Source organism: Leopardus geoffroyi, chromosome C1, assembly GCF_018350155.1.
Source record: "Leopardus geoffroyi isolate Oge1 chromosome C1, O.geoffroyi_Oge1_pat1.0, whole genome shotgun sequence".
Lineage (NCBI taxonomy): Eukaryota > Metazoa > Chordata > Mammalia > Carnivora > Felidae > Leopardus > Leopardus geoffroyi.
In genome coordinates, this window is record NC_059328.1 from 143029217 (window position 1) to 143049985 (window position 20769).

Consider the following 20769-nt stretch of genomic DNA (forward strand, 5'->3'; position numbering starts at 1 on the left):
TGAACAGTAACAAGCTTCTGAAATTTAAATCAGAATGCTCGCGTTCAATCACCGGTTGATTGGATCATGCATTCACTTGTCAGGTGTGCCTTCTACGTCTCAGAACCCACGTAGACGAGGTGGTTATTTCTACCGTGGGAGTGAGGAGGGGTCTAAAGGGACGTAAGCTGCAGCCAGAAGCGTGCACACTGCCTCTGCGGCAAGCGGTCCTAACCCAGCTCGGCCCTCTCCGGAGCGGGCGGGGTTTGCTGTGCGGACACTTTGGGCAGAAACTACGCGTCCCGGCAGTCCGCGGGGCGAGTGGGCGGGGCCGGGCCGGGGGCGGGGGCCGGGCGAGGGGGGCATTGTGTCGGGAGCGCCGAGCCGCATTTGTCTGCTCGAGGTGCTTCGCGGGTGAGCGTTGTTTTCGCCGGCCGGGCGCTGCAAGTGTCAGCGGCGGCCGCGGCCCGGCGCAAGACCGAGTCCGAGGACGCACGCGCCAGCTGGCCGCGATCGCAGGCAGGGGGCGGCGTGCCAGAGGAGCAACATGCAGATAGGCGCCCGGCGCCCTGACGACCCCTCCCGAGGCAAAGAGGCCGGGGCGGCGCTGGGGCGGTGGAGAGCATGAGGGAGGCCGGGGGGTGGCTCGGCTCGGAGCGCTGCTAGGGAGCGGTGCGCGCTGCACACTCGCCGGGGCGCAGCCGAGAGCGGGGAGCCGGGCGGGTCGCGCCACGGGGCGGGAGCCGGCCGCCGGGAGCTGTTCTGATTTCCGAAGCGAACGCGAGGGGCCCGGAGCAGCCCCCGGCCCCGGCGTGCAGCCAACATGGGCAACGCGGGGAGCATGGATTCGCAGCAGACCGATTTCAGGGCGCACAACGTGCCTTTGAAGCTGCCGATGCCCGAGCCAGGTGAACTGGAAGAGCGATTTGCCATCGTGCTGGTGAGTGCGCGGCGGGGCTCCGGGCGGGGAGGCGCAGCTGACCCCCGCCCCCTCTTCTTCTCCCGGCGCCGGGAGCGAGCCTCCTGTCCCAAGGGGGAGGCGCCCACCTTCCCCATTGTGGCCTCCCCAGCCTTACTCTTCTCCGCTCCCCTCCAGCCCCCGCGCTCAGCTCTCTCCGGGTCCCAGGATGGGGCCGGGGGCTCGGGGCGGGCTGCCTGGCCAGCCCAGAGCCCATTGTCTGGCGGGAGAAGCACCACGCAGCGCGTGTGCCGGGGAGGTGCGGCGTGGGCGTGAAGGGAAGGTGGCGCGGGCCGGGGAGAAGGGGGCGGCGTGCCGCTAAGGCTTTTTGTTAAAAACAACAACAACAACAACAAAAAAAAAACAAAACCCCAAATCCCCGCACCCCCCGAGTCCCTGCGGACCGTCCGGCGTGCGGGGTCCCGGGCAGATGGGTGCATGTGGCCGGCGGCGGGTGGCGCGCGAAGGCGAACTTGGAGGCGGACGTAGCGGCTTGGCCAAGGGGAGCTGGCCCGAAAGGGAAAGATAAGGAAACCCGCGGCAGTGCGGCGCCCCGGTCCCTAAGCTGGGAGGGGCGGGATCTGAAACCCGGGCGGGAGAGCAGTTTTGCCTCAGCTCGTTCCTTTTGGTCTTAAACCTTAAACCACAAGAATGTGCAGTTTTGCGGGGACGTGTTTCGAGCTGTTCTGACATCAGGGTCGACCCCTTCCCTCCCCCCCCCCCCCCCCAATCCCCGGCACACAGAGCAAAATCCCCGGCTCCCTCTTGAAGTCTGCTTTTAGCTTTTTAAATCCAAGACACTGAAGACTCCCTTCTTTCTCCCTTCTGCTGGACTAAGTTTCTGAGCCCCTCCCAACCACAGCTTGTCAGTGCTGTGAGCTCCGGAGGGTGTGGCGGCCTCCCCCTCGACCCAGCCAGAGTCTGTACTACAGCTGGTCCCCAGACTTCCGATTTTTAGTGACCCAGCCTCCTTAAAGGGATGTTGGAAGGGAAACCGGCAAGATCCGACGCGTTCCTATTCCTTACACTTGTACATTTACCTTTTCTTAGCTAGTTACCTCTAAACTCTACGAGGCTAGGCAGCAAGAGAAACTTGTGCTCAAGGCAGTCAGATTTGCGTGTGCCTGCGGGTGTTTGGTGTGTAACCTCCTAACTTTGGGAAGGGTTCTGAGTCTGAACACCGGGACATTTAAATTTGCCTTTCTTCAGGCCTTTTAAAAGGGCAGGTTTGACAGGGGGTATAACGTTCTGGAGGCTAGGTTAGCTTTGTGCTCTTCGAGACAACAGAGGGCAAAAGCTTTTTTCACGCCACCCGGAAAGTCTGGTGTGGCAGTCGGGAGATAGATGAGGCCGCCTGTCTTGCTTTGCATCTTCTGTGATCTCCCACAGCTGCTCCCGTCGTTGTGCAAGATGGGACACACTGAAATGAAACAGCATAGGCTTAATTACTTCTCAAGGCAGCCTGGGTGCATACTTGACCTGTCTTTCCAGAGACAAACGTTTTTATTCAAAATCCTCTTGCTTCCAGACAGATGGTTCTTACCTCCTAGCTCTGGGCTTTCTGTCTTTTCATCTTGTGGTGCTGTGTGTATGTACGTGTATACTGGAAATGGAAGGGCCAGTGACACAGGAAAACCAGATCACAATAATGCAATTAAGCTCTGCTCAATTGGGATAGCGTGTTTTGCCTGAGATTTCAGTTATGCTGTTGATTAATAACACATGATATGAATTAATCTTTAGAAAAAATGTTTCATCATTAGCATGGTGGATTTGTGTTACTCTTAAGTCTAGCAGTCACAGACTTAGTATGTCACATTTATGATTCTGCATCACAAACTCCTTGGGGCAATGATTGGTTGTTGTGGTTACTTTTACTCTACTGTGTGTCACACACAATTGCTGGATGTGGTTCTTAATTGTTGATGATATTTAAGCACCTCACAACAAAAAACGAAACCAAAAAATACCAGGCTGACCTTTTCGGAATACAGACAAAGCTTTTGGAGAAGTCTCAGCTTGGGGACTGCCTTTTTGGTGATGCGCTTGGACGTTAATGTGTTTATTGTAACTCCCCCTAGTCAGCTCTAGCTGCTATTTGGAAACCTACAAGAGGAATTAAAAGGTGTCCTCTTTATGCGCTAATGGAAGTCCAGAGTTAAGGTGATTTCTCTTAAGATAATTTTTTTTTTCCCTGAAGTTATACATGTGATGCTCTCAACTTTGGTTTTCTTTGTGAATTGCTTAAGTAGTCAACTCAAACCATTTAATTCTAGAGATCAAGGTAGAAGGATAAATTTTAGGTGGCATATTTTGAAGTACATATGTGGAGAAAATTCTTCACCCTGTGGCACAGGGAATCATATTGGCATTATTGATACTAGACTTATTTCCTTATATGATAAACATCATATATGTGATTTGGGAGGAAAACTGGATAGTAATACTGTACAGGAAAGTATACAAGCACCTCATTGTAAGTAAGTATGGTTTATGTCAATAATTAATGAGACATTTTAGACATGGAAACCAATTACACTCTCAAGCTCTAGAATACTTAAAGCATTGGGAAGGAGTAAATAAAAATTAAAATGACAAGTCCATCTATTTCTGGAAAATCTTGAGACCAAACCTACTCAGAGACTGTTTCCTTACCCCTTCATCAGTCTAAGTTACATTGTATGACTCTAAAAAACTAACAGATATGAATGGAAAGAGGGAAGAAGAGAGTTAGAGATTGTGGAATTAAGATCAGTGGAGGGGTTAACTTTAAAAAAATAGTAATTTTTATAGGAAAAGTTTTGAAATAGATTTGAATTCCTGAACTTCCTGTAATTAAAGACTAGTAAAAATTGGATCCAAATCTTAGGAGCTTAATCTTCCTAAGGAGAGTCTCTCTCCTTCTTGAGCTTGTCTTCAGCACTGTCATAGTAGTTATAAAATGTATTTCTGGGAAAACATTACTCCTTGTATACATGTAACTGTTTGCATCTTTGTACCTACCTTTCAGATGGGGCAGTAAAGTGATGTGCCTTTGTGCATACGTGTGTGATGTTTTTGTTAAACTGTTCGATAGAAGTATTTCATAAACTCGGTCACCTACTTTTATTCCTTTAGGGAGTGTATGTCACATATTTTACAGGTAACGTTGGTGTGTATGTATTTTTTGGGTCCTACACATTTATAATTAAATATCCATGTGGCTCTTCATTGTATTAAACATTGCCTAAATGTTGGAAATATACATACATACACATACACCCTCCTCTGCCCTTTATTTTCAAAGATGATGCTATGAAGTTTATTTTAGGGTGGGGTGAAGAATTGATGGTCTCTGTCCAAGAACACCTTTTTCTACATGAGACATTCCGTATCATTCACTAATTTTTGGCTTGAAGTCATTGTTTACAAATAAAATATAAGTTCCCTAATGCCTTTGTCAAGGAGCTGTCGCAAGGATTCGTTCTTTGAATGTCAGAGGAGAGGATAATTTTAAGCCCTCTATCCTAGCTGCTATTATCTCTGTGTGATATCAGATATCAGGCTGCTGTGCAAACAGATTCAAAAAGACAGATTAGAAAGTGATGGTTTAGGGTAGTATTATGTTTGATACTGAGAACTACTTGGGTGTGTGAATAATTTGAGTCGATTTCTTTCCAGTTTTTTTTCCTTCTTGCCCAGAGGTTGAACATGGTCATTCTGCTTTAGGAAGAAGTAGGAACGTTTTCTGAGTACCTATTATGAGTCCCCCCCCCCCCCCCATGCTTACATTATTCATTTAATCCTCACAATCATTCTGGAAATAAAATTACCTAAGTTGCCCACAGTCCTACAGATACGGAATAACTGATCTAGGATTTTTAATCCAGATTGGGCTCTCTGCCCCCTCTCCCCCACCCCATATTATATTATACTTCCTGAGGCCTTTGAACTGGAAAGGGGGAAAATGCCTGGAGCTAGCAGTAAAGCTGTTTAAGAAAAAAAAAAAAAAATCCCTAAATCTGATAAATGCAAGTTTCAAGCTGTATACAATAGACAAAAATGTCTTAGAAGTGACCGCTGTGAGGTGCAGTTGATATTTTATTTTCAATGTCAAACATTTTGGCATCCTCACTGTGCCGTTCCATTCTTCAGGCATGGAGTTAAATACTGATTTGGTCTGAAAGTGTGCTCTTTGGTTTTTTCTATCAAGGCAGACTTGAACTACCTTGGTTGGGAACTTAGGATTTCCAAATCAGAGGAGAGACAATCTGTCAGTGCCATGCATATACTGTGAATGTAATTACTTGTGAAAGGACAAGGAAAGTCAAGTTTTAACGTTTAAGTTTATTTCCCTTTGCAAGGTGTTGTTCTCTTTTAACCACTTCCAAGGAGAGCTCTTGCCATGCAGTCTGCTGAGCAGATGGATGGGTGAGAGTGTAGTTAGGTCATCGTCAGATGCTTGCTGATTTTTCTCACATCCTTTCTCCTCTTACGGAAAGGAGGTAGAGAAGTTGGGCTGGGGGCAGGGTGGAGCGTTGTAACTTTGAGCCATTCTAGCTCATCCTAGGTACTATCACTGAGCTGCTTTATTTCACCAAAGTTGGGAATATATGCTTCTTATTGGGGTGCATTCCACCTCCCATAATGCCAGTATATTTGGATATCCAGTACAGAAATCAATCAGAGGTTATTATCTGAATACAAATGTTTGGCTCCAGTAAGAGACTGGCAGCAACACAAACTGATGACCTTTGGGAAGAAAAGGTATGCATGCCCTTAAGTCCTTAGGCGATAAGAATTACTTTTGCTGGTGGCCTCTCATTTAGCAAATAGCATTGGCCTGGGAGGCAGGAACCTAGTTTCTAGAATTAATCTGCTGCACCAGGTTGAGCAAGTTAAAATCTTTGGTTCTTGATTTTCTTCCTCTGTAAGTTGGAATAAAATTTGACACAACTATTAGGAGATTATTTTTTATTTATTTTTTTCAACGTTTATTTATTTTTGGGACAGAGAGAGACAGAGCATGAACGGGGGAGGGGCAGAGAGAGAGGGAGACACAGAATCGGAAACAGGCTCCAGGCTCTGAGCCATCAGCCCAGAGCCTGACGCGGGGCTCGAACTCACGGACCGCGAGATTGTGACCTGGCTGAAGTCGGACGCTTAACCGACTGCGCCACCCAGGCGCCCCAAGATAGGAGATATTTTTAGATAATAGCACTTGAAAGTGTAAAATTTCCAGAATCTACCATCCTGTGCTCCATCAGCTGACTTTGCATTTTGAAGAGCTTTGTGCAGGACTGTGTTTTAGCTGCATTCTGTGTGGTCTAGAGAGTAGAATTTCCAGGGTCATTGACTGAAAGTCCCCTAAGCTTAAGGAAAAGTATATTAACATTTAGAGTTGTCAAAGAAATGAACAGTGAGCTCTCCGTTAGAGTTGCTCACACAGAAGCTGTATGAAAAATGCTGGTGACTGGAAGTTCTTTGCAAACCCAAGACCTGGCTACTAGTGCATTATTGGCTTCAGTGGTGCCCTCTTTGAGGTGAGCCTGCTGTCGGCAGTTTCTAGACCTAGAATCCTAGCACCTGACAGTGGGGAAGGATCCCCCTTCCCCCCCACCGCGTAGAGTCCTCCTGGGCTTAAGAAAAAAGTGTGGGCTCATGTTTGTTCTGGAAATTCATTTTACTTTACAAAAACTGTTGCTTGAAGGGCTTGGTCTTAGAAGTGTGCTCCTTTTTTTCATACTTAGGACTTGGGGCAAAAGGGCAAGGTGAAGTGGGCTTCTTTATGCTCACGGGTAACATGTGGCATGAAGATGGCTGATAGAAGCAGTGCTGATTCCAGATGATCCTTTCCACTTGGCAAGAGAGTGCTGGCAGTTGGAAGCCTCTTAGGAACAAAGCACTGACACCTTAGAAAAGAACAGACTGAATTGCTTAAGAGTGGGGGAGTGAGTTGCAAACTGACTCTTCCCTTCTAGAATGGGGGATGTTTCTTCCCTTTCCCCACCACGAGAACTGTGTCCCCAGGCTTTGGGGTCATGGTTTGTATAGAGAGGCTTCATGCACCTTGTTCGCTCTCATCTACTTGAATACTGCTGGCAGAGATAACTCCTGTCTTTTCTTTCCTTTAAGATAGTGTTTGCACAGACTGCAGGTGGTCTCCCCCTTTCCCAGTCACCCTGTCCTCTTTTCCCGGAGCTTTCAACCAAACACCAAGGAGTATGCAGTTTCCATTGGATATAATTTGGAAGCAGTGTCTAGGGAAGAGCTGGTAGGCTGGAGGCCAGGATGGCTGGGAATTCCTACTTGAGGTTTAGTGGTATTTGTTGTAAACAGGAGAAGTGTACTTTCTGCTCACAGTCTTAATAAAAAAAACAAACTGAGTCACATCTTCGTGCCCACCACACACAAAACAAAAACCCATGACCAGTGGCAGAGCTTACAGATAGTCACCTCATGACAAACTTTTTCTAGTTTTTAGGACACACCAAAGGTGTTCCTCAGATCACATTTTTGGTGTTCTTGTGCAGCCTGTAATGGGCTTTAGTGACTTGGAATTCACACATAGTCTACTTTGTTCTTTGAGGAGTTGCTGTTTGTAAGCCCCTCTGTCCGTTGCTACAAAAGCTGAAAGCTTTGAGGTGTTTACATCCTGCTATAGCCGCAGGTAATCTCTCTCGACTGATTTCTGTGGGGTAAATGGTGCCTGTGCCTGGTTTATACTAAGAACTTGTTGGCTTTGGGAAAGGTGTCCGATTGTTTACGTTTTTGGCCCTGTGGCTCATGTTGGGCACTAAGGGTATGCCTGTTACCTGAAGGTCCTGCCTTGAATTAAGGATTTGCTCTGGAACCTGACTTCTTTTCTGTGTTGTTCTTTTTTTCCCTTGGGAGTTGCGCTGAACGCTTTAAGGCAGGATAATAAAGGGATTGACAAGCCGAAATGGTAGTCCTCAAACTTGGCTGTATATTGGCATCACCTGGGAGCCTCAAAAAACCATAGATGCCTGGGTTGATAAATTGGGTGTAGTAGGAAAGGAATTGTTTAAGAAGTACCAAAAATTATGGGGAAATTAGGCTAAGTGGAGAAGAGGTGAAAAAACAAACAAACAAAAATTTCCCCCCAAAATCTTAAAGACCTTTGATTCAACTGAAAGCATCAAGATGAGAAATAAGAAATGGATCCAAGTCTGTTGAATTTTAGACTCATTTAACTATTTAAGAAATGATCATCAAATAATCATGATGAAAATTGACGGAGAAAGTTCTATATATTATAGCTCAAGAGTGAACAGTGGCCCTGAGGTGTACTTCTGGAGTAGGAAAATCAATAAATCAATTGTATTTTTGCTTAGGCCTCTATTCTCAAGCTTAATTGTTTGTTGGTTCAATGTAGGCCTTTTGCTTTGATCTCTGGTTTTACCACTTACAAAGACTTGATGAGCTTGGCTTCCCGGAGAGAAATTCAAATACACTTGTGAAATGTAAACAACATTCATTTATTAAGAATCCTATAATCAGGGCAAATTGGCATGCTTATATAAGCAATTAGCTTTGAGAATAGAAAGATAAATAGGATGGTAGGTCAAGAATGAGCTGATTGTTCTCCATGCAAGACTCTATTTCTTCAGTAGTTATAACATAAGCAAATAGACATTCCTCTTATTCATAATCTTTAGCATTTGTGGTTTGGGATTTGAGGACAGCGTATGTGGTTTTTTGAATTGAGAAGATAGAAGCAATTATTGTCTCATTTTCATCTAGAAATATAAATAAATCATTCAAGGAAATGTAGGTAGTTTATAATCAGATAAAACTTTGCAGTAATTGGGAACAGGGCAAGAGAAGGTTTGGATTTAGATGGGAATATTAAAGAATGATAATGGAGTTATTTTTATTTTGGTGGGGAAGGTAAAGAAGATGACATACAATGGCAGAAAGATGGAAAATAAGCTCATTTATTTACTTTTAGGGAGTGTGTGTGTGTGTGTGTGTGTAGAAGAAAGCATTAGGATAACTAATAGGAGACGTTGGTAGGACACAATTAGATTTGTTCCATGGCAACATTGCCCAGTGAGGTCAGTACTGCCCCACCTCATCTCTGTGAAAGCTGGGGAGCCTACTTGCAAAGGCTAAGAATCTGGTCAATGGGTTTTGTAGATTAGTTTCACTTCTGGCCCTTTTAGTCCCCAGTATGGTCAGTCTTGTGGTTCTTCCGAGGAAGCTGTCTCTTTTTAGTGACAGTGGGCTATCTTGAATAATTGGGATTTGTTATCCCCAAGGACTTCTGCCTGGTGAACTTAGAAGGCCAAGTCAGTCCAAATGTCTTGGGACCGGGAAGCTATAAACTTGGAATTGGTGAGTCCTCGGGCCTTATCACACAATCCTTATTCCACTGCCAACGAATGGGGCCCTCCAGATGTGAACCAGTAGGGACTGTTTAGAACTATGTGGCCTTCTGGGTTTGTGGAACCATTAAGCTTGCCAGGTTCATTCTCTCCAGTGTCCTTTCTCAATAGCAGTTTTGAGTGTCAGAGTTGTCGGCCTTGTGGAAAGCATTTGTTTGCTTTAGAAATTTCTAGATTGTGAATTTACCAGATCCTCATTTAATGGAGTACTTCTTTAACATTAGTATTTTTTAAAAATAGGTTTTCTTTTGTTAAATTTTTTTTTTTTTTTTTTTTGAGAGAGTGTTTGGCATGCGTGAGTGCCAGGGGTGGAATGGGGGGTGGGGGGGAAGGGAGAGCATCCCAAGCAGGCTCAACACTGTCAGCACAGAGCCTGATGATATGTGGCTCGATCCCATGAATTGTGAGATCATGACCTGAGCCAAAATCAAGAGTTAGACATGTAACTGACTGAGCCACCCACGCACCCCTTGAAAACTTTTTTTTGGGTGTTATGGAGGAGGATATCTCCAAATCGGCCTTTAGAAGATCTTTTTATTGAAGAAGAAGATACAAACAGAAATGGGCCCATATCATTAAGTATGCAGGTTGATGGATTTTCACAAACTGAACGCACTGTTGTAACTGGATCAGGAATCAGAATCTGTTTTCTGTTTTTTTTCTTCAAACGTGGTTCAGTTTGGCTCCCTGCTGCCCAGCCACTGTCACTCACCTGAACTTACTTTCTGCGTGGTCAGACGTACGTGAAAGAGAGTAGACCACAGGATTGTGCCTTGCGGTCTTCTTGTAAGTGACTCTAACCAAGAGGTTTGCACTACTTCCTTTGAGAGATTTCCTCAGCCCAAGTAGGCCTGACCGTTAGGAAATATTGACATTGTAGCATCTTCCTGTTGTTTGTGGTTATCCGCTCATTGATAACCCTAACGGTATTTCTTTTGTGTGTGTAGCATCTCTCTTTTTCATAATACTGAGAGGAGGACATTTTGATTTGTGTTCCTAGAGCAAAGCGTGAATGGGGAGCATTTGCACTGGGGTTTCACTACTTGGAATTCTGCACCCATAGATACAAATTTTGTTTGTTCATTGTAAGCCTAAATTCTGGCCTTTAGCTTTTGCCATCTTCCTTGATTCCTTTGAAATATTGAAAGGTATCAGAGTGCAGATTTAATCTTGTGGCCCAGTTTTCCTGTCAAGCCCTATCGTGTTATTCTAGACATTGGTGTGATTTGAGAGGCTCTTCGGCCATGTTTGTTGTTAGGGTTTCCCTTCCACACTCACCTCTGTAACTTCTGTATCCCTCCCAGAGCTGTCCTCGAAATCGTCCACAGTCTGGCCAGACCCCTCTCCTCTTCTGTCTCCTTGCTTCAACACTCCCTTCACACAGAACTTTCTCTCCATTATGCCTTTTCTCTCAGTGACTCTCCTGCATGGCAGGTGCTTCTTGGCTTCTCTCTTTCTAAGGTTCTATCCAGCCTTCAAGGCTCTTCTGAAATCACTCCTCTTCCCAGTGTCCTTGTAGGCCAGCATCAGCTTGGAGGAGGTGGGAAAAACAGTTCTCCTCTTTTTGATCTTTTTATTGTATGAATAGTATGAATTATTTCTCTTACTCATCGGGCCCTTGATTAAATACCACCTTATATGAGGTGTGATTGTAAAATAAAGGGATGCTTTTATGTGTAGCTTCGTAGCCATTCATTATACTTTTAGCCATCATTTATGTCTGTTTTATTTGCCAATTCACATTGTGGGCTCCTAGAAGACCAGGGTCATATCTTACAGGCCCTGGCACTTTTCCTTATCCAGCACAGCGCTTGGCTCAGGGAAGAGTCTCAGCAGGCATTTATTGACTTGACTAGAGAAGGATATGATATGGGCTCAAACAGGACAGGAACTGAGTAGCTGACCACACTGGGCTGACTGTTAAATGCACATAACTTGCCAGTTGTGTTGAAGTGAAACTTTGTAACAGATTCTTACTCATCCATACCATACCACTACCATACCATAGTGGTATGGTATTCCCCATATCACTCCTTTGTAGTAGGTGCCCAGGAATACTAAATGTTCATATAAGTTGACCTCATGCTTCACGTGACTCCTTGTGGAAAACTGGTGAATTAAAAGAGGAGGAGGACAGTGAAATGGCCAACAAAATCTATTTTTTTCACTGTCACCAAGCCAGATCAGTCTGTCATGATGTGCCATCATCGAGGGAGTAGTAGTAGCCCAGTAGTCTAGGGCTTTCTAAAAGCAAAATGTTCCTTATGATGCTTTGTTTGGAGTCAGGCACGTTTAAGTGAGCAGTATTCCCTATTTGGGCATTTTGGTGCTTTTCTGTTTGTGAAATGCTTTCAAATTATCTTTTGTGATTCTATGAGTTATTTTTTAAGTTTATTCATTTTTGAGAGAGTGCGAGCACACAAGTGAGAGAGGGGCAGAGAGAGGGGCAGAGAGAGGGGCAGAGAGAGGGAGACAGACAGAATCTGAAGCAGGCTCCAGGCTCTGAGCTGTCAGCACAGAGCCCGATGTGGGGCTTGAACTCATGAACCATGAGATCATGACCTGACCCGAAGTCGGATGCTTAACCGACTGAGCTACTCAGGCGCCCCATGATTCTAAGAGTTCTCAGTAATTGAGGCAAATGGGGCATGAGGGTGTGTGGCTTGAAGTTCTACAAGAAGGTAGGGAGGTTTGTGATCCCATCTAGGTCCTTAGCACCAGAACTCCAGTGGGGTTCTTGTATTCCACTGTAAGATAAGCCACTCATGTGCTTACTCATGTTCTGTCTTGTGCCTCATACCCATTATCTCTGATGCTCTCAGCAACCTTTGGAGGGAGATACTATCTTCCTTTTACTAATGAGGCAGTGGGGCTCAGAGTGATGTACCAAGTGATGGAGGCAGGATTGGAATCCAGGCCTGTCTCATGAAAGAACCTGCTGCTTTCTCCTGTACCACCCTGTAGTTTCTGAATTAGCTGTGAGATGTCATTAAATTTGTGTTTTTGTTCTTCATTTTTCATATACCTTCTGGATTAAATGCATTAATTCATACTCTTGATGTAATTTGTGGGTCCCGTGTCCATATGGTTGTGGATACACTAAGCTCTAAGGGTTCAGAGGGAAAGTGCTGTTTCTATATTTTGAATATTTAGCAAAAGGTTCCTTGGAGTAGGAAGTAGAGGGATGCCAGCTTGGTTGCGCCCACCGTGAGGCTACGTTTTTTATTCTACATTATGCAATCGTGCCCATTTGTCACTGCTTAAGAAGGGATTGTACTTGAATCGGAGTCCAAGAACATTTATTGAGCACTTACTATGTGCCATGTAGTGTTGTAGGATGCAAAGGTGCATGAGGTTGTCTGGTCATCTGCCCTCAAGGAGTTGATGATCTAGTGGTAGGGGAGGACAGTGGGTGGGTTGGGAGCTAGACATGAAAAGCATATACACATACGTAACTGTAGCTGTCCCGTTGCCGCAAATTGCTATACGGAGTATAAAATAGTATAATGTGAGGTGGTGCCTTGTCTGTAAGATCTGAGGGTGGGGAGTAGGCAGCCTGCGTGTGAAGATCAGGTAGGAGCCCTCCAGCAGGAGTAGCAGCCAGGGCTCCTTTTGTTTCTTCCCTTTATGGTTCAGTATGGGGTTCCACGGACCCTGGAGCAAACGAAGGGTGTAAAATGTGGATGTCTACTCAGCTTTAGACCTTACCTATGGGGAAACCTCAAGGTGGAAGCCCAGGAGTCCATTTCCTTTGTCCTAACAGAGCTGTTTCTTGTAAATGGCTTTGTGCAGTCACAACTCTGCCGCTTGTTAAATTCAAATGACTTTTTTTTTTCCCCCACCTGACTTCTAACAAATGATCATTGCAGTACTATCATTGTTCTAGACGCATGGGACATACCATTTAAGAATGGAATATTTGATTAGTGTGAACAGTGCCCTTGTAAGTAAAGACCCTCTGAAGGCTGGTACTTGGAATGGCCCATTTTATCTGCTCGAAACCAAAGGTTGACCTGGGTCAGGCAAGGTATACAGAGAAATTGCATTTTTGCTGTAACTTGCTACTAGCTTATTGCTCAGATTCTTTTTTTTTTTTTTTTAACTTTTTTGATATCTGATTTATTTTTAATTTTAAGGGCATCTAAGAGGTTTGATTCTGAAGTTAAAAATAAAAGTTGTATGTAGCTAAAATTATCCCTAAAATCTCCTGAGTTGCTGTGAAGGTACAGCATGCACAGTGCTGGGAGATACAAGCCTAGGACGTAATTGTTACACATGTTAAAGTTGGAGAAGCTGCAAAAGTGTACATGCAGATGTCTGGGCATTCAGGCCATTCTGTGTTTCTCAAACCTCTGACCATGACTGGACAATGGGTGGAGAATGCTAACATCTTGCTTGCCTGTGGATTTACTCCATTCCTATCACAGGGATCCTTTAAGTCCATGCTAGTGAATTTGTTTGTTTCTTTTTTTGGGGAATTTGTTTAAGAGAATTTTAAGGCAGTTCTCAGGTTAAAGGTTGTTTTGATGCATGGATAGCAATAAAAACAATTTACGGCACTTAATGTACATTTCTTTATTTATGGCAGTAAGCATGAAGGTAACTCAGGATCCCTGGAAGGTTGGTGTCACCCCTGTTTCATATGAGAAACTCAGAGGAGTTGAGGGACTTGCCTGAGGACACACATTTGTAAAAGACATTGAAGCTGAAAATCAACTACATTGACTCTAAAGCTGTTACTAACGTACTGTTTTTTGTTTTTTTTTTTTTAAGTTTATTTATTTTGAGAGAGAGAGTTTGCCCGCACATGTTGGGGAGGGCCAGAGAGAGAGGGGGAGAGAGAATCCTAAGCAGGCTCTGCAGTGTCAGCACAGAACCTGATGCGGGGCTCCATCTCAGGACCCTGAGATCATGACCTGAGCCGAGATCAAGAGTCGGACGCCTGAGTCAGGCACCCAGGCGCTCCTTTAACATACTGTTTTGATTCCCAATTGCAAACATATAAATATGATAAACAGCAATGTAACAGTTCAAAGTAAATTGAAAGCCCTGTGAGGGTAAGTTCATCTTTGTAGCCTGGATTAATTTTGTTGGTACCTACCCAGAGCCAACAGTAACTATATATACCCTTCAAAAAAGTTAAAGATAAAATAAGAACTGGATGAATAAGCCACTGTCCACTGTTGAAATAGTAAAGGCCAAGTAAGCTTGCAATCAAATTGGCTTTTTTCTAGTAACAGTTGTCCTCTGAAGCCTTTCTGAAGGCTCTCTTTCAGACAACTGTCTCTGAACCTTTGTATTTTTTTTTCCCTTAATGTCCCTAGTAAAATGGCTGTGTTGTTACAGCTTGAAGCCTGTGTAGTAAGCCTTTCGATCAGCCCTCGGTGATAACCCACAGACTTGGGCTTCCTTGTGCTGGGAACAACCATTATCTTGTGTTAATTAGTGGGCTTTATGTTGGGGGTTGCTTGTTTTTAATATACAAATTTCATGTAATCCCATTCACTTATTTACAAAATAATTTGCTCAAAGCCATACGCTCTTAAGATGCTGGGACACAAAAGTGAAAAAAGCATCATCTCTACCTTTGAGGAGTTGACTGCCTGGTGGAGGAGATAGATGTGAAAATGAAAATAGGACTTTTAAAGGCATTTATCATGCGTGTATGTGCTACATACATAATGCGCTATGGATGGGTATATTAAAAGCAAAGTCTTAAAACATTTTAGGCAAGCTGATGAATCTGGACAAGTTAGTTTGGCTGAAAGGTGTAATTCATAAAGACTAAACAAAATGAATTCTCTGTGACTGAATGTTTAAAGATTCAGGTGTGTTTGTGCAAATCATTTGGAAGGATCTAGTAAAAAGTCCTAATTCCCAGGGACAGACTTTCAGGTGGTAGACGATTCTGCCCCAAAGAGTAATGGAGTGTGAGGCTTATTCCCCTGCCTTGCATGCGTCGGAAATGGAGTCAGCTGCAAAGCTTGCAGTCATATCTACAAAGCTAATCATGGGAAGCGATGGCATTGGATCACTAGGACCCAGAATGGGCATTTAACTGAACTGTTGAAAAAAGTTTGACTTTAAAAAAAATGCTTGTTTATGAATACAGTGTTTGGAATTAGACCTGAGTTGGAATCAGGATGTTGCTGCGCGTTAGTGGAGTGTCCTAAGTCCGGGTAGCCGTGCCTGTCGCATAAGCTCAAGCACCACCTCTTTGGCTTGCTGCAAATATTAAATGATGTTGCTTAGTACAGTCAAGTTGTGGCATTCAGGTGAGCACTTCACAAAAAGTGGTGGTTCTGGTTATTTGGCACCTGTCATTATTTCACTTCCTTAAAGTGCTGACGTTAGGGGTTAGGCTGTGGACTCCGATGGAGCTTTAGTTAAACCATCATTGATGTCAAATTCAAAGAGGACCCAGAGTTGAACTGATAGTAGCTTGTGCTTTATTATTCTCCTCCTAAGATTGTACTTACTGAACTTTTATTTTATTTTTTTATGAATGTTTCCTGATCCATTGTATGCAGCCTCTACTTGGATTTTTTATCTTGATCCCTGACTTCTATTTTGTGCTATCTAGAAAAAAAGTCTGATGTTTCACTTGTTAAGCTTAAAAATAAAGCAGTCATTTTACTAGCAAAAAATGGGTTTATTTGGGAAATAGCCGAAAATTAAAATTTGGGACATGCCAGCTATAGCAAAACTATAGGCAAGTCCAAAAGCAACAAGGAGAGGAACATTTTATTTTATGGAGAAGGAGGAGGAAATTGGGTGGGGCTGTTTTGAATGACAGTCCCATTGGAGAAAGGCAGTGTTCAAGGTAATGACAATTTCTCATGGGCTGAGTTGTCGAGATTGTGGATTTCTTGTAGGAGATGCAATGCACATCTTTTCCTAATAGGTTCTGTAGTTGATTCCTTCCTGTTGACAGTTCTGTTGAGGTCTGTAATTGACAGTCTTCCTGTAATCGGTGTGGAATGGTACCTCCTGAGAACTCTCCTTCTCTCCTTTACCAAGAACTCCGGAGTAGTGACGTTTCCCTTTGTTAATTTTTGCACAGGGTGTTGGACTGTTCCATTTCAGAGCCTAATGGAAGCGTCAACATTTTCACAATTGGAGTGGATAACCACCATGCAGTGTACAACTGTGACCCTTAAACAGCTAATTCACATGAGAAAATACATTCAAGGTCATGACCATCTGGGCCCTGAAGGAACTGCTGTTGAGGTTTTGTTTGGCTCCAGCTCCATTCTGGGACGGATAGAGTCATTTGGACTTCATTCTGAATTCCAATAATGGCAAAAAAGATTTGTGTGACTTGTGTATAGATGGCCTTCTGTTTGAACTGATTGAGATTATGAGCATTGTTTAATAAAAGCTTTGTTCTTGTTTCAGATCAAGAATACAATGCCATCTGATTTGATCTAGAAGCAAAGTAATAGTCACGATGGTTTGCATTCCCCCAATTACCCCTTGTTTTATTTTTTCTAGAAGGGTCCTCAGTTTATTTGGGTTACATCTTGCGAGTTAATCTTACTGAATCAGGTAGAGCTAAGCTTAGGAAATAGGCTCGTCTCACCTCAGATCAGTACACTACTACCATCTAGAAATGAGGGCCTGAAATTTTCTAAAGATACCTTTTACACACACTTTTTTTTTTTTTTTTTTTTTTTCCTTCTCATTTTCCAGTGAGGAAAATTGTTCCTTTTTCTCCCAGGTGATAAATGTCACTTTTGCCCTAAATTTTAAAGTGGGATTCTACTTTTAAAACTTAGATAAAAGAATATTTGATAGAACTGTCAGACTAGTACAAAATAAAATTCTCTCTGTTCTCAGAGCCTTGAGGGTCTTTAAATCTCATTGGCTGAAGCTGCATGAGTGTTTCTGTTGGTGCCCCACTTCCACATCATGGAGCTTTAATTTTCGGATTTTAGTAATGAAGGTATGAACCCAATCTGTCAGGTTTCGTGTGCCGTTTACTATAGCCCTTAGCTTAGAATTGAATGAAAGGAAGTAATAAGCCAACTCTGAGAAGGTCCAGATGAAAAGGATTATAACGTGGTACAAAAATATTAGCATGCCCAGCCCTTCCATGTGACTCATTCCTTTCAGAGTATCCATTTTGACAGCTTTTTTGAATCACACATCAATCACGATGTTGGTATTTTTGGCGAGGTGGTAGACCTTACCCTGATGTTCACAATCATAACTGCCAAAAGTGAACAAAGAGGAGAATTCCAAGTGAAACATAACAGCATCACAAATATTTAGTTTTGTCTTGAGCAGAAAGAGAATCAGGAGTTAGATGATGTCCTTTACATTGCCCCAGGAAAGCCACTGCTTTATTCCGGTGAAACTAAGGCCCTGATAGGTCTTATCCAGCCTTCAACTGTAGGAACTATTTTAATTTTTTGTAAATTTCTTTTATTCTTTTAATGTTTATTTAAGAGAGTGAGACAGTGTATGCGCATGTGAGGGGTGCGGAGCCCGACACAGGACTCCATCTCATGAACTGTGAGGTCATGACCTGAGCTGAAATCAAGAGTTGGATGCTTGACCAACTGAGCCACACAGGTGTCCCCCCCCCCCCCCCTTTTAAATTTCTTTTAGAGAGTTTGTGGGGCAGACGGGCAAGGGGCAGAGGATCTTAAGCAGGCTCCACGCTCCGCCTGGAGCCTGACACAGGGCTCCATCCCACAACCCTGGGATCACAACCCTAGGTGAAATCAAGAGTAGGATGCTCAACTGACTGAGCTGCCCAGGCACCCAGGATCTATTTTTATGTTAGTTTCCACTCCAGAGTTTCCCTTCTCCAACCTTCTCTCCTATCCTAGGAATAATTCATTTAGGGCTTAAGGTTTTTCCCTTGATGTCCTGGGGACTAAGCTTGCTCTGGGATCATTCTACCCTGTGCTGCATGTATTCCTTCTGGGAAGAAAATCCTATCACTTCAAAGGAGCAGCGGATACCCAGGGTGTATCTAGAAATAAAAATTTGACCCTTTGTCTCTGTCCTTTTCATCCCTCTCTCTTGCAGGCCGCCTTTCCTTCTGTGCAAACAGACCGTTGTAATAGTGGTAGTCTGTCATGCTGTTAGATGATTTGCATCACTGCTCCAAGTGGATGCTGTAATTTCATCCGGAAATCTCCTTTCATGCAACTGACTGCTGTAAAGTGCGCATGGGGCTTGCAGCACATGTCCTTTGATGCTGAGAAATAGCTTCGATGGACAAGGTCTTGAGAAAATAGTCCCAACGTTGCAGAATATTTGGGTAAAATACCCACATACGTAAAGAAAAGAAAAAGTTGCAGATGACAGTTCAAGCTTCTCTGTCCTCATTTCCTTTTTTCCCCTCTTCTAAGGAAAACTGTGCCAATTGGCGTTCCTGTGCACATCTGGCACAAATAATTTACAGTTTGAGTTTATAGAAATGGTATCTCCACGCACATGTACTTTTGAATCTTTACGCATTGGGTTTGAGAAGTACTCCTGTTGATGCATGTAACTTTGGGTCCTTTAACTTGTAAGTCTTATTTGTTGAGAGAATGTACCGTAAATTATTTACATTGGGTCCTCATTATTTGTGGATCCTTGATTTGCAGGTTTGCTTATTCAATGAAATTTATCTGTAACCCTCAAATCAGTACTTGTGCTTTTGTGGTCATTCATGGATCAAGGGTGGTGAAAAATTGCAGTCATGATGGACAACTTACCAGATGAGGCCAAACGAGGTGGTCCTCTGCTTTCTTGTTTCACCTCTCACTACAAGCAGTTGTCCTTTTTGCGTTTGATTTAGTGTCATGTTTTTCACATTTTGGTGCTTTTTGTTGGTGATTTTGCTATGTAAAAAGGCAGAGTGATCCTTTTTACTGAAGTGCTCTCTATGTTCCTGAGGCCAAGAAGACTGAAATGTGCCTTGGGAAGAAAATACATGTGATAGATAAGCTTTGTTCAGGCGTGAGTTGGCTGTTGGCTGGGAGTTCAGTGTTCATGAATCAACAATAGGTATTAAGTAAAGTGTCTTCAAACAGAAACATGCATGACAGTTGTATGTAATGATGTGACCAGAGGTTTGTGGAAACCTAACCCTGTATTTCTCACAGGAGCAATGCTTCAGTATTTGCTAAATGTTTCCAGAATAGGACCACTGTGAAGTAGGAGAATCGAGTTTCATCTTATTGATGGATATTTAAGTATTTTCTGCAGTTTTTAAATTGTTACGGTCCTTGTCTAATGTCAACTGATGCATAGGTGTTGGTTTCTAAAGGTTATATACTTAAAAGTACTGTTGCTGAGACCTGGGTACGCCCACCTTCAAAGCGGAGTGACTATCATTGTAGTGCTCCCTGTGGTGGTTAATTTCCCCTAGTGGCGTTGATGCTAGTGAGTTCATCCCTTAGGCTACTCAGACCGTGCTTATGTATCAGTGAACTAACAAATATGTTTTAGTACCTACCCGGTGTTAGAGATTGAATAATAGCGGTGAGCTGTCATCGAGGAGTTTATAATCTATTTTTTGGTTATAAGATTTAGAAACATAAATTAAAAAACTGGCTGCCATCCATTTTAACCTTTATCTTTGAGATGAGTATAGATTGAGATTTTTTTGGGGAATGGTTAATAATAGCAGCTAATATTTATGGACTTCCTTTGTATTGGACTAGACATCTCTTCATGTATATCATCTTAGTAATAACCTAAGAGAGTAGATGGATGTTATTAGTCTTACTAAAGAGGGAACTGAGGTGCAAAGAAATTGATCAGCTTTGTCCAAAGTCACACAAATAACAAGTGACAGGATTTGGACTTAGGCTCCCTGGTGCCTGAGCTTCCATTCATAACTGTTGTGCAGTATGTGACTCAGTTTACCATTTAATTTCCTACATGTAGCCATGGCCTAAGAGGTGATCGGTCTTTACAGATAAAAAATACTTAAGGAAAGTTGGGGAATCATGTAGCAGGAAGTAGGTTTGGGGTTGTGTATGTGTTTTATTTTAATTTTTTTAAAGCTTATTTATTTTGGGAAAGTGTGAGTTGGGGAGGGGCAGAGAAAGAGGGAGAATCTCAAGCAGGCTCCATGCTGTCTGCGCTGAGCCTGTGTGGGGCTCTAACTCGCAAAACCGTGAGATCATGACCTAAGCTGAAATCCAGAGTCGGATTAACAGCTGAGCCACCCAGGCACAGATGTATGTGCACAAAATGTATGTGCATTTTGAACCAGGTGTAGAGGTGAGGTGGGGCACACCAGAGGACCATCTTGTCCTCTGCCAAGTCTGGCTTCAGTACTGATTATCAAATCCATCTTTTATACTGGTGAAAGGGATTCTTAATGTCTAGCTATTTTCATCACCATTTACAAGGCCATTGAGTAGTTTTGGAAGAGGGGGAAAATTTGTGTATTCTTTCTGTCCTTGTTTTATTTGCTCAGATGAGGGCTTTGCT

The 20769-nt window shown here is 43.4% G+C and overlaps 1 protein-coding gene across 11 annotated transcripts in view; it reads left to right on the forward strand.

Annotated features, from left to right (window-relative positions):
* The first annotated feature begins 789 nt into the window (after positions 1-789).
* Positions 790-20769, forward strand: part of FMNL2 (formin like 2) — a 314932-nt gene continuing 294952 nt past the window's right edge. For all 11 annotated transcript variants that reach the window (XR_006712882.1, XM_045479839.1, XM_045479843.1 and 8 more), the window contains exon 1: positions 790-919. Coding sequence is in view for 10 of the 11 variants with exons in the window: in XM_045479839.1 (XP_045335795.1) it covers positions 803-919 (117 nt within the window). In the remaining variant the exon portion in view is untranslated. The remainder of the gene's footprint in view (positions 920-20769) is intronic.